This window comes from Armigeres subalbatus, chromosome 3 (genome assembly GCF_024139115.2).
Source record: "Armigeres subalbatus isolate Guangzhou_Male chromosome 3, GZ_Asu_2, whole genome shotgun sequence".
Classification (NCBI taxonomy): domain Eukaryota; kingdom Metazoa; phylum Arthropoda; class Insecta; order Diptera; family Culicidae; genus Armigeres; species Armigeres subalbatus.
Genome location: NC_085141.1, coordinates 345,095,196 through 345,108,406, shown reverse-complemented (window position 1 = coordinate 345,108,406; position 13,211 = coordinate 345,095,196). Strand labels below are relative to the sequence as shown.

The 13,211-nt window shown below is 39.1% G+C and overlaps 1 protein-coding gene across 2 annotated transcripts in view; it reads right to left on the bottom strand.

The window, feature by feature from the left end:
* Positions 1-621: 621 nt before the first annotated feature.
* Positions 622-13,211, bottom strand: part of LOC134225937 (RNA-binding protein fusilli-like) — a 333,936-nt gene continuing 321,346 nt past the window's right edge. Inside the window, exons 14-15 of one of the 2 annotated variants that reach the window (XM_062706383.1) lie at positions 10,812-11,056; positions 622-10,500 (exon numbers count right to left, since the gene is read on the bottom strand). In XM_062706383.1, coding sequence (XP_062562367.1) covers positions 9,997-10,500; positions 10,812-11,056 — 749 coding nt within the window. In that variant the 3' untranslated portion in view covers positions 622-9,996. Of the gene's footprint in view, positions 10,548-10,811; positions 11,057-13,211 lie in introns of both variants that reach the window. The other variant, XM_062706384.1, reaches the window with a different exon arrangement.

Sequence of the window (13,211 nt, the reverse complement as noted above, 5' to 3'; positions counted from 1 at the left end):
ACAATGTTTTATAATAAATTCAGATTTGTTTCAGCACAAACCTGTGTGCACAATATTTAATTATAATAGATTTAATTATAATAGATAATAGTAATAGTGGTGCATTTTTGACCAGTATATTAATCAGTTTTGTGACAGAATCTTATTTATAAAATTCAAATCTTATAATAATTCTGACTATGCAGCGAAAAATTACATTTTCAAGAGTTTTTTTTTACGTTTGGATTGAATTTTAATGCGGTTTTCTCGTTGAGGCATATGTGGAGCATTCTCTTGAAGATCATATAAGCAAAGCTCAAATTGAGGGTGGCACATATTGCCCCGTATGTTCATATTGCCCTACTGCCCCTAATGGGGAAAGGTGTAAAGGGAAGGCTTTGCATGTACATAGAAGTATAACTATTCTAATCGATTTTAGTGTAAGGCCCAAATAAAAAGTTCAAAATAAAAAAAAAATTTAAAAGCTATGAGGTTTCCAATTTTTGGCTACCCCGAAACCCTTGTTGGGCTTGTTTTGTTTTTTGGCATATGTATAATTGTTAATAGTGATAGTAGCAATAAATAAATAAATTTTCCTATGATGGAATTTCTTTCAATATGAAAAAAAAACTCTACGATTGGTTCGCTTATTATAAAAAAATAAAGTTCATTTATTGTAACCAACATTAATCAACTTGTTGTTTGGGCGTTTATTGCACAGCGCGTACAGTAGTTCTCGTTGATTGCTACTAAATGGTTGGCATCAAATTCATAATAAATTTTAAAACTTGACCTAATATCTATTAATTGTCTACAAATTGCGAACGGTTGGTTGACGAACTTGCTTAATTTACGATTATTGTCACCTCTGAGATGGATAAAAACAATCAACGTGAAAACAAACGACAATTTTATTTTACATTTTTTGTTGCTAGATCGTTGTTCAAATTATTGTTCTGTTTCGTTGGCACTTTGAGCACATAAAGGTTTCACTTCAGAAATATGTAATCGGAATAGGAATATGCATTTTGGTACTTTGCTTGGCTTAAATGTTTAAAACATTCCATTTTAAGATTACTCCACACTAAGAAGTTTTCATACAATATGTGGGTATTTGAATCAGTACGAAGAATATGGTCTGATGGACTTTAAATATGTTGGTACCATTAAAATTGATGTAAATGTTAATTACGAGTAATGCAGACATATACATCTTATTTCTTGCATTTCTTGCACAATAATGTTTCTTTATAATCGAACTATCTGTCCCGGATAAGAAGCGGAATTAGGATTCTTGATATACCCACATGATCGAAAATGATTTGTTTTAAACATTTAAGTATAACAGATATCATATATCAGGATGCTTGATAGCAGACGAGCATAATGGCAATCATTACCAAATAAGTGCTTCCGAAAAAACAATATCGTTTGGTAAACGAGCAAGTAATGGAACAAATCTATGACAACTGTTTTCGATTTGAAATCCTTGGGTAAGTAACGATTCGTTTGCTTCACTGTTGCGATTGGCATTATTGCTAGGATTAGGATTGAGCAAATGTTTTCCTTCGTTTTCAACTATATTTACAATTGGTTTAGAACTACAGAATTTATGCATTATTTAACAAAATAGTACAGTTTTAGTTGAATGCTATTCACTTTGCGTTTGCTTTGGCTAGCCGCCGTCAGAGGACAAAAAGCACCTTCGATTCGAGATTTGCGTTGGATGGTTTCCCTATAGAATATCTAAGTCTCCAAGTCTTTTCTAAGGTTTTCATTTCGCTATGTTTGTATCACTGTAGTAAGATTTACTGACGACTGACGGGGCTTCCGAATGTTATTTTTTAATTTTGCTCAAACATCATAATTTATTACACGATAACTTAAACATATTTCATAAATTAAGTTAAGCGAAGTTTTAATGCGAAATAAGTGGCAAAATTGTTTGCATTAGATTGCAGTGCTTTCGATCTTGATTCCAATTGAATGCGACCCACTCCAAGACGGATGCCTAATACAGAATGTAGTTTCACTTGTCAATTTAAAATAATCTAAATGCCGTAGATAGTAGACCATACGGGACAAAATGGAAATCCCTTAATTAGGTCTTATTGGCAAGCTTTACCATTACAGAGCAACATAGCATTTTTGAAAATGCTAAAAACCGTAGGTACTTTGCTTAAAAACTGTATTAAAATTCAGTTCTGAAATACAAACGATGATGCTGATACTATGATCTAGCCCTTATTCAACAGATCGATCCAATAGATGGGGAGACGAGTCTGTCCTTTTTCAACGAAATGTTAACAATAAGAAGCAAGCAATCCTTACGGTATATTATTTGCATAAAAACAGCGTGCGTACGTCATAAAGATATAGATATGTGAAAAAAAAAACTTGGTTCAGGCCGTTCAGGCACAATGAATAGTGCAATTACATATTGTCTATCCGAAACAAAGTTAATACGCTTTTTATACCGAAGTTGGATTGTTTTCCAGATACAGGCAACTTCCCCAACTTCGGAAGTAGTGCGCTAGATTCGCCTAAATATGCGCTAAACAACGCATCAATTAGTTTGAGGGATAAAACTTCGGAAAACAGTTCGGTTCGGAAGTCCAGATTTCCGAATTCTAATTTGGTGCTACGCCGACAATATATGATAAGAAGCATGAAGTTGAGCAGGCGGAGAAGAAGTAAAAACTTCGCACCACCATGGAAGATTGTTGTGTATATAGGGGAAACTGGGGTAATATGCACCCCCCGGGGCAAAACGACCCTTTGACATTTTTTAGTACATTTTCAGCAGTGTTTCCAGAGTATTTACTACAACGTAGGGGACGGTTCGCCACTTCATCTCATAGCTCCTATTTCCATCCCATCAAAAACAAAGCAATGGAAAGGAATTTGGTTTGTTTATTATTTTTGTGATTTTTTTCAGCAGTGAGCACGCATGTTGACAAAAAGAAGCGACGAATTTAGTGCCGTATTTCTTTGTTTAGCGTTGAGATGGATATATGTACATTGAGATGGGGATCGGAACAGTTTCCCTATGTAATTTGGATCTCGAACTACCAGTCCAGTAGTAAACATTCATGAAAATATTCCTGGAACACAGCTAAAAATGACAAAAGGCCTCAGTTACCCCTAAAAGGTAAAGTGCACGATATACCGGAGAACGATCCCGAAGAAAAAAATCGTGGAATTCTGAAGTGCATTCGGTGAAGTATTTTCAAGCTAACACGGGGAGATGGTTTCGAGTTCAGTGGGATTTCACTCGGCATTCGATCAGCCTGAATGCTAGTTCATTGGAACATCAATTCGTTGGTGACGATCGAAGAATAGTAAGCCTATATTGTTTACACGGCACAGATCGTATCTTGTAAAGATTGTAAGAACTGGAGACTCGCGCTGCAGAGATTCCGGGAAGTGACAGCGCGGAAGAGCAATGGACCACCATCAAGAATGTCTTCGGATCACCATCAGAGAGAATAATCTAAGCGAACGGTGCACCCATAGAAAACAATAGATCACCGATAAAATCTGGAGGAAGCCAGAGGAACAAAGAGAAGTGAAGGCCGCCGTAGAGTGAACAAAAATACCAGAGGAGCCAGAGTTTTAGTCCGTCAACAATACTCGGTTCTGGAGAAATGAAACGCTTATGCCGACGGGATAAGCGAGCGTGGACAGATTCTTTAGCCGATGAAGGAGACATTTGCCTCCTAATCGAAAAATATCTCGCAACGGATCGATTCCTGTCACCAGCTGAAACGCCCGTTCGAGCACATCAAACAGTTTTACAAGTTCCAGCCATATCTGGGGTACCGGAACTATCCCGGTTGACTAAATGCAGGGTATCTTACTTAGTTGAGGTGCCCAAAAAGGGAGACCTGACTGTATGCGGTAACTGGCGATGGATTATGTTGCTCTGTAACTTTCTCAAAGTCCTATGCATTGTTATCCTAGCCCGAATCATGATCCGACTCTCATGGTTCGTCTGCCGCACTTCGTTTTTTTAATCAAAATCTTTCATAAGGCGACCTTTTGAAATTCATACCGACTTCTTGTGGCAAATTTCCATAAGCCGTTCTTACGTTCAGTTAACTCTATGTGTTTCTTTCACACAAAACTGACCTTTCTATTGACTTATCCAAATAAATAAAAGTGTGCGTGATTCCACTGTATTCCTTTCAAAGTGTTTGTGATAGTTTTGCTGCAACTGGATTACCACCCACTTTCATTTTATACATTCTACACAGTGACATTAGTGTTGGTGATTCTGGCTTTGGAGAAGTCAATAGCCTATAGGATCACGTAGTACCCCACACCCTCCTACAAAAGTTGTTACTTTGCATAAGTTTTGTGCATTTTTTGCTCTCTGAACATATATGGGCTGATATGCAGAGGGGCCTTCCTTAGCCGTGCGGTAAGACGCGCGGCTACAAAGAAAGACCATGCTGAGGGTGGCTGGGTTCGATTCCCGGTGCCGGTCTAGGCAATTTTCGGATTGGAAATTGTTTTGACTTCCCTGGGCATAAAAGTATCATCATCGTGTTAACCTCATGATATATGAATGCAAAAATGGTCACTTGGCTTAGAAACCTCGCAGTTAATAACTGTAGAAGTGCTTAATGAACACTAAGCTGCGAGGTGGCTCTGCCCCAGTGTGGGGATGTAATGCCAATAAGAAGAAGAAGAAGAAGAAGCAGAGAATGAATTTTCTTCATTATCTATTTCTTGGAAAAACTACAACAGCTTGAATATATTTGATCAAGTCTTCGAACCTTGAATAATTGTTATATTTTGCATAAGAAGAATGCCAAGCACGAAAAATATTACGCTCTCTTGATACGTAAGAAATCTGCTTATATGGAAGTTGGAGTGCGAACAGCGATTTTATTCTAACTCAATGCTGATAAAATGAATAATTGAAGTAACAGTTAAATAGATCAATTATAATTTCTGAGATTTTGATTGAATGAAGTAATGCTGAACTGCCCTTGATCGCATATTTGTAACATTTGCATTTTGGTTGATTTTGTAAATCGTTTGTCAATCCTCCACACAAACTCAATCATTTCCAGCTTACCACAGATAGGCAAGGTAGTAAAGCCTATTTTACTGTAGTGGAATTAGATGCAGTAAATTAAGCTTTTTGGACGATTCACAGGCTTTCTACAGAATGAACAAAAATGCGAGTGTTACAAATATGCGATCATGGGCAGTGAACTGCTTTTATGGTCTTAATATTGCATGAAATTTCGGACAAATTGTTCAAGTTTCGAAAAGGCACTGTTTGTTACTCTTGGACAGAGTTTTGTCAGAACTTTTTACTCTACGTTTCCAACATAATTCTGAAAGATACATGGCATTTTTGAAAAGTTTATACAAGAAATCTCTGCCAAAATATAACAGCCAAATGAAACGTATATTATGCATGTACCAAATCTAGACATTTTGAAGACAGTTCTTTCTGCAGACATGTCTAATAAAGTGGTCTGGGAATTTTCCTGCTGTTTCCCGAAAAATTTTGTTTGCAAAAAACACGCTAGGGTTATTGAAATTCGAGAATTTTCTTTAAAACACCATGCAATTTTGAGTTAACTAAATAATAAAGAAAAAACTTGTTTCGGTTGGATTTATAAAGTCCGCAGACTTGTTTTGCTTTGCTAAGCTCCTATGGTCAGGCGTTGAGCAAAAATGATGATTTTTTTATTTTGACTGTAAAAAAAGAGAAGATTTAAAAAAAGTTAGCCCCCTATAAATTTTCATTAATTACGCCAATGTTTGAGACCAGCAAAAATGTGAGGCAAAATATTCAACTAACAATTAGTTTACGCAGAAAACAAGCAAAACATTTATACAATAATATAAATAATGGCATTTTAATCCATTTGGCAGGTGTTCTCAGTTGTTAATACTGCTTCCCATTCGCAGCCCTGAAATTTACCCAAAAAATTAATTGCATCCTAGACAGCAATGCTGGGAAAATTGGATGGAATTCCGTAAATTCCTTCAAGTATTTAGCTGGATCGGGATTTGGGTTAGCTCGTGACTGAAATGCATCATCATCCAACTTGGTTTTCTGATTACAGTATCCTAGATTTTTTTACAGTTTAAAGCAATTTCAATGCGTAGCTCTCACAGGTTATAAAAGATGATGTTATCTTGTTTTTTGTTTGCGTTTCACTGAGTGACGCTTGCTATTCGCCTTGGCCGCATGGCCGCTCAGCTGCCATCTTGATCACTTTGTCATGATTCTGGGTAGATCCTGGTTAGCGTGCACATTAGAGTGATTCAAATTTTGACTTTTTTGCCCCCCGATGCTTAAACGATTGCATTTGCCATTTTAATAATCCTCGAATCCTCCTAAATTTTGAGCAATTTTGGAAGTAATTTGACTGTGCACACGTCATTTGAAGTTTGTATGGAAATTACTGTAAAAACTGACCCTTATGTGGAAGACCGTTCCGTGAGGTGGCCCATGAACTATTCAAATATAATCAACACATTTCCTTCACAGAATACTTCTCAAGCTGAAAGGCAGTTATTGTTGCGAAGCGATTTCTCGTTTGGAAGCAAAGTTATGAAGAAAACAAAAATGCTCATTATTGATATTGATGTTATTCTTTTACGTGTTAAATTGAATTTCCCACGATTCAGTATTTTTTTAATAACTTTTCTTAGAGCTTAAAAGGAAGCGTTGGGGAACGGTTTTCCATGAAAGTTACTGTTTTCATAGCAATTTTCATACAAACTTCAAACCGCGCGTGCTCACTCAATTTACTTCCAAATTAGCTAAAAATTTAGGTGGATTAATAAAAAGGCAAATGTAATCGTTTAAGCATGGGGGAGCAAAAAATTCAAAATTTGAATCACTCTAGTGCACATGTTAACAGAGAATAATAATAAATTATTCTTTGATGTTAGGCTACTTATCAACAATTCAACTTTCGTGTTGCTAAACTAAACGCAGAGACCCGTTCTGAACACGAGAACGTATTCGTGTTTAAAACATTCTGAACACAGCACACTGTTCAAGAGTAAGATGAAAACAGCACAGCTGAACACAGCACACTGTTCAAGAGTAGTAATGAAAAATGTGAGGATCTAACGATAGAAATCAAGCATATCAAGCAAGCTCGTATGTTTTTGCATAGTTCCAAATCTTGGGAACCTTTATTATCATGATCGTTTTTCTGTACCATCCCAGCGCACACTGAACTGTGTTGAAAGATTAAAACTATAAGAACATCAATGTTCTTGGCTCCTGTTCTGTTCAGAATGCATCTCTGTCTAAAAGTAAATCAAATTTATAACTCGAAATCAAAACTGTTTTCGACTAAAATGTATTATATTTGTTTTAATAAGCATTTTCAAATTGACGTCCTGTGTGCAAGGAGTGTAACTGTCATACAAACATGCAAAAACAAGCAACAAAAGAGAATTGGCAATTAAAAGTGAGGTTAGGTTCCGAAAAAAACATTTTTTGGCTTGCCCCTAAGGGTGCGACCAGAGTAGACGCGAAGTGCGAAGCGAAGTGTCCATACGATTTGACAGCTCCTTATTATTGACTGTTATTCCTTTGCGTGCAGTTTTCGCGCGGCGTCGCGTAGACGCGTCTACTCTGGCAGGCACCTAATGCAAACTAAAACGTCGCTTCAGTTGTTTGATATTCTAAGCGCTAAATCTCAAAGTGGCTGATTGCTAGCGCCTCTACATGCAGAATCGCGTAAAATAATGCATAAACGATGGATTAAATTTACGTGTTACGCCTGTTTGTCTGTGTCACAAGAAATAACTTCGATTTTAAATTCCAGAGAAAATTAAAATAGGTAGAGAAATGGGATTCATTTGGGCTTCTGAATGGAATCTTTCTAGGCTTCCGAAGGGAATCCCAGAAGAATTTCGTTAAGAAACCAAAAAGACCGAAAGTTCAAAAATGTTTTGTTTTTTTTTTTCATTCGGAACTCGGAAGCCCAAAAAGATTCCGTTCGGAAGTCTAAAGGTTTCGCTCGGAGGCCCAAAAGGCTTCCGTTTGGGAACCCAAAATAATTTCGTTTGGAGATGCATAGAATCGGAAATCTAAAAAAGTTTGGTTTAGAAGCAGTTCTAATCGATAGTCCAAAAGAATTACAATCGAAAGCGCAAAAGGATTCCGTTCACAAGCCAAAATAATTGCATACAGACCCAGAAACCCAAAGGAATTCCATTTGGATTTTTTAATAGAAAAATTGGTATTCGGAAGCGATTTTTCTCTGAAATGAATCGATTTGTGCTTCTGAACGAACGAGCTGCAGAATGGCGTGTTTTTAGGCTTCTGAACAGAAACCTGGCTTTGAAAGACGCAACGGGTATACGACCCAATGCAATAGGCCCATGTTAAACGCTGGTTCGAGCACTTTGTACAACATAGCCAAGTATCAGTCAAACCCCCTACCACCTGGGCATGGTTATTGCAAGAGATCCAAAAGGCTATCCAATACTTCTCATAGGCAGGTTCAATCATCAACGTAAAATAAAATCGACGGCGACCCCTTCCAGCTTCACAGTAATCAGTGGAGAAAGTTGGAAGCTGGAAGATGCGTCAGAAGGCAGTCCCAAGAGCAACATAGGCGCATAGATCAAGAAGACAAAGGCTGCCTTTCCGAGTTCATGAAACATTTTAAAAAACAGGCTGATTTATCAACGCACAAAAATCCGAATTTTCAATTCCAACGTAAAATCGATGAAACAAACACATCAGCGAAAAATACCTAACGACTACAACAGGTGTTTATCAACAGATGCATGCGGTCACAATTCGAGCCTTGTGGGCTGACAATTGGATATCAAACACTGTGCCTTATCGTTGCTGCCATCTGAGGCCAACAGCAACTAGAGTTGAATTCAACTCCATTGGCAATTTAGGTAAGGTAAGCAAGTAAGTGAGGTAAGGCTCCACTATTCTTCAATACAGTCAAATGATCGGGGTTCTGCTGAATCACACCAAGCGCCAACAAACCCATTTTTCATTAATAATCACAAATAGTATCGGATATCCCTCAACCTCATAACTGTGGATATGCTTCATCAAATGTACGTATGAATTGATATGAAATTTTCTCTAGCGTTTTTTCGTTTTGTGAGCAAAATACTACAAGTCAGTCAAAGATCCGCTTGGTGCGGTTTTGCTGAACCCAGACCAAATAGAGGTACAACGAATTATGCTTCTTATAAAAAAAATTACAATCAAAAATTTAGTTATTCAAACACTTTGTGTGTGAGTGGGTCGCGTATCAATCGTTGAAGAAAACACTGCTCACGAAACTCATGACTCATTATGTGATCTATAATATCTGGAAGACGTAAATCTTTTGTTGTTCCATAAAAAATAAAACAAAAATATTATATAAGCAATGAACAAAAAACAATGAATAGAGTAAACTTAACAATTAATGCCTAAACTATAAATAGAGCACAACATATTTTAGTACGCACAATATGGTGGTAATCAGTTAGGTGAAAACTTTGAGCAAATATAATAATGAATTGCTTTTAGCAAAACTTACAAATATCTATCTACGCCATACAGCTCTTCTAAACTTAGATAAACTGCTTCGAATCAAATTGCGAAACTACAACGTACTCTCAAAAATTTATACTTCATCTATTGTACTTAACGTTCGTAAAGTGGGATTAAACTTGACTACATTTACGATGCGCGTCCGCTTCTTTCTTTCTCTCTCTCGTCGTCTTAACTGCTAGCTTTGATATGTATGTCTTGGATTAGGTTGTTGGAATGCGATTGTTCCTACATCAACTCGTTGCCGGATTGCCGTGAGACGTAGACATTCTGATTGCTTTTGGTAAATCTATAAATAAACTCTTAACACGCAGAACAAAACGAATGACTCGCGCACACACACACACATACACTAAGACAAACATTCACTCGAAACTTGCTTCAACAACGCATCTTCAGGTTTGCCCGATATTGGCAACTACTGTCGGCAGATATGGTCGTCATGCACACTCAGACTAAACGATGAACAACTCGACGTACTGATTGGGGATGAGCGAGGGCCCGGCCGCGGTCAGGATGCTGCCCGGGGAGGTGACCAGCTTATCGTGGATGTGGTGCTCGTAGGTGGGCGGTGCAAGCAGACTCCCCTGATGCGGATGCCCATGATGGCCCTGATGATGTTGCGGGTGATGATGCTGCTGCTGGTGGTGGGGAAGGTGATGCTGGTGCGATGTCGGCGACAAGGACGTCGTGCTGTAGGCTGGCAGGTGAGTGCTGGGAATCGGGATCGTCAGAGTGGACGCCGGTATGACGGTTAGAAGGGGCGGCGTCGGAGTGGTGCCACCTTGCTGCTGCTGTTGCGGAGGGCGGGCCGAAGGAAAGGGCGGTGGAATGGGCGACAAAGGGGACTGGGGTTGCGGGGTAGACGATTGCTGTGATTCTCGGCCGGAGGGGGAACCAGCCACGGAGCTGACCGGGTTCGTCGGCGGCTGTAGGTGGTGATCCGATGACACCGGGAGCTGTGAGTGTGGGTGTAAAGAGGTTAGAAATAACTGTCAATTGGGACCTGTTGGGGAAACAGAGAGAAGCATGGAAAAGAGAAAAGAGAAGAATCGAGAATCATGTACCGAAGTGTATTAAGGGTTATTAGAGTTCGTAATTTTGACGGAACGTTATGGAAGAACATCGCCCAAAACCGTTATTTTAAATAGAAATATAAAGTTAGACTACTTAGCGATAAAATCAGGTTTAAAAGACGATGCTTGCTCTATATAATATTGCTATATAACCATGATAAAACTAGAGATTTAAACCGAGTAGGATGACTCACCAACGCCGGTTGATGGTGATGATGCGGAGGCATGTTCGGTGGTAGATGATGGTGAGGCGGAGCGGCCGCAGCCGACGGGGCTCCGTAGTACGTGGTCGGCGAAACCGGGGGGCTGGGGTAGCCCCAGTAGAGAATCGGTTGGGGGTAGAATGCCGGATGCGGGTGAGCCCTGGGAGATAGGACCGCTGCCGGTGGTGGTCCGAACGGGCTAAAGCCACCGAACGGAGCTCCTACGATGGTACCGCCTGTGTTGGTTGTTGAGTAACGAGTGGTTAGAATTAGGGGAAGATATTGAGACCATTAGTAGAGTGATTATGGCAAGATTTCCGAATATGGCTTATTGTAGTAGAACATAAGAAGAAATCATAATATTCAATGATGAGAAGGAAGTTTATCGGGATGGGGATAAATTGGGGAATATTCAGTTATTTGCTGCAAATTCAATTCTCTTTTCCTTCAATACCAAAAGCTAATGAACCCGTGCAATACTTATTCGATATTCTTGAAGGTTTAATTCTTGAACACCAATGATACAGGTATGAAAACAGCCATGAGATTTAGCCCAAAATGAAACCGATTTAATAAAAGTTAATCGCGTTATGTACATTTTCTTAACTTGAATAAAACACGCAATACTGGAGCATTGTTATATGAAATTATTATAAAAAATATATATTTTTCCAACTTATCTACTTGATCGAGTGTCTGTTCGCAAAGAAGGACAGTGAGATAATTTTGTAGAGTCGAGCCCAAGATGAATACACCACTAGGTGTTCCAATCTGCCAAATTCACAATTCAGCCATCTTGGATTTTAGTATGGGAGAGCCAGCGAGTTTGTTTTCGTTTTGCACTGAAAATGAATTTTTCACCCCCGCCTTCTTCTCTTCCACAAACTTGGCAGATTGGAGCACCTACTACTGTATTCATCTTGGTCGAGCCTGCCTTGGGCAGAAAGTTTATATAACAAAGATTGAACAAAAGAATCGGACGGAAGCTTTCCTAGTAACATTTTGGTTTTATACTGTTTTTTTTTAACATTCTTGTACAGTAAATTATGGTCTTCAAGAGCGATATAAAACTAAGAATGTTACTTGGGTTGTCAACCTATCTGTTGGAAAAGTACCGAACAAGATTATGCGGCATTATCAGGCAAATCAGACTAATGAAATGAAAAACTAAAGAACAACTGAAAATGTGACCAAGCACGCCCCATGCAGATTCTCTCAAATGCGTCAGAAAATATTTAATATCCGTAAGCAAAGGATTTTCGACCCGTAATGCTGGGTAGACACCTTTGCGTGGTGTGTTACGGGGTAAGATCTACCACGGTTACATTGCCAGCTACAGGCAAATCCTGACCCAACGATTACCTTCCTCATTATCCAACTCCGTGGTACTTATGAGGGTGTCGCTAAGTCGGTGGCCTCTCGTTAAGTAAGTACTACATCAACACTTCCTTCCTCTCCCTAGTTACGGTGAAGATGGGCGTGGCCAGGAGTAGTAATCCTCATGCTTTTGTTATTTTTGTTTAAGACTGGAATCAAGGACCACTCCCATTCTTGATTTCTGATAGCATTCTAGATAAGGATCTCAAAAGTAAAACATGAGTATCACTAGTGTCCAATCTACGAATTACACCGTAACAATGCTAATGCTAATATCCGTGAGCAAAGGATTTTCTTCAAAAATTTTGTTGTCGAACCTGATAAACAACTGGCCATGACCACGAACATGCTAACATTTATCTTTTCATTGGCCACGACTACCCATCATTTTTGTAGAAGGCCTAATAAACGTAGGATTCAACGCAAATTTGTTCATTTATACTTTTTATGGCGGCAAGGCAGAGATGCTTCGATAAGGGCAGTTGCTCGGACATGTGGAAGCGGCAGAAGCTTCCCAGCAAACAATCACTAGTTTATCAACCACTAGCTGGAAAGAAGTTGCGTTTTCGTAACACCGGTTCATGGTGCCGCCGGTCGTACCTGTATAAGATCTTTGGGAGCTGCTTTCCGAACAGATTACTTAATTGGTACATCACACGGTTGAGTTCATTGTCGCCAACAACCGCAAGGCGGCTCAAGAGGTGGTGATCAGAATCGAATCGGTAACTACGAGATTCCGTCCTTCAACTTCAACAGGAGTGCAACAACAGCCACTAAGCCGTACTAAGTGTGCTCGCAAAACTGCCAAAAGCTCATCAATTGAATGAGTTCTTCTAAGGAAGTTGGACGCATCGCCTGGTGACAAGAGTGTCGTATTGGGTTAGTAAATACCACGGGGAAGTAAACTTCCCATTTACGCAGTACTTGTCAGAGCACGGCTGCTGAGAAAAAAAAACCACATTGGATTCGACACGCATCGTCCCCGCAATGCTCCTAGTGCCCTGAAGTCAACGG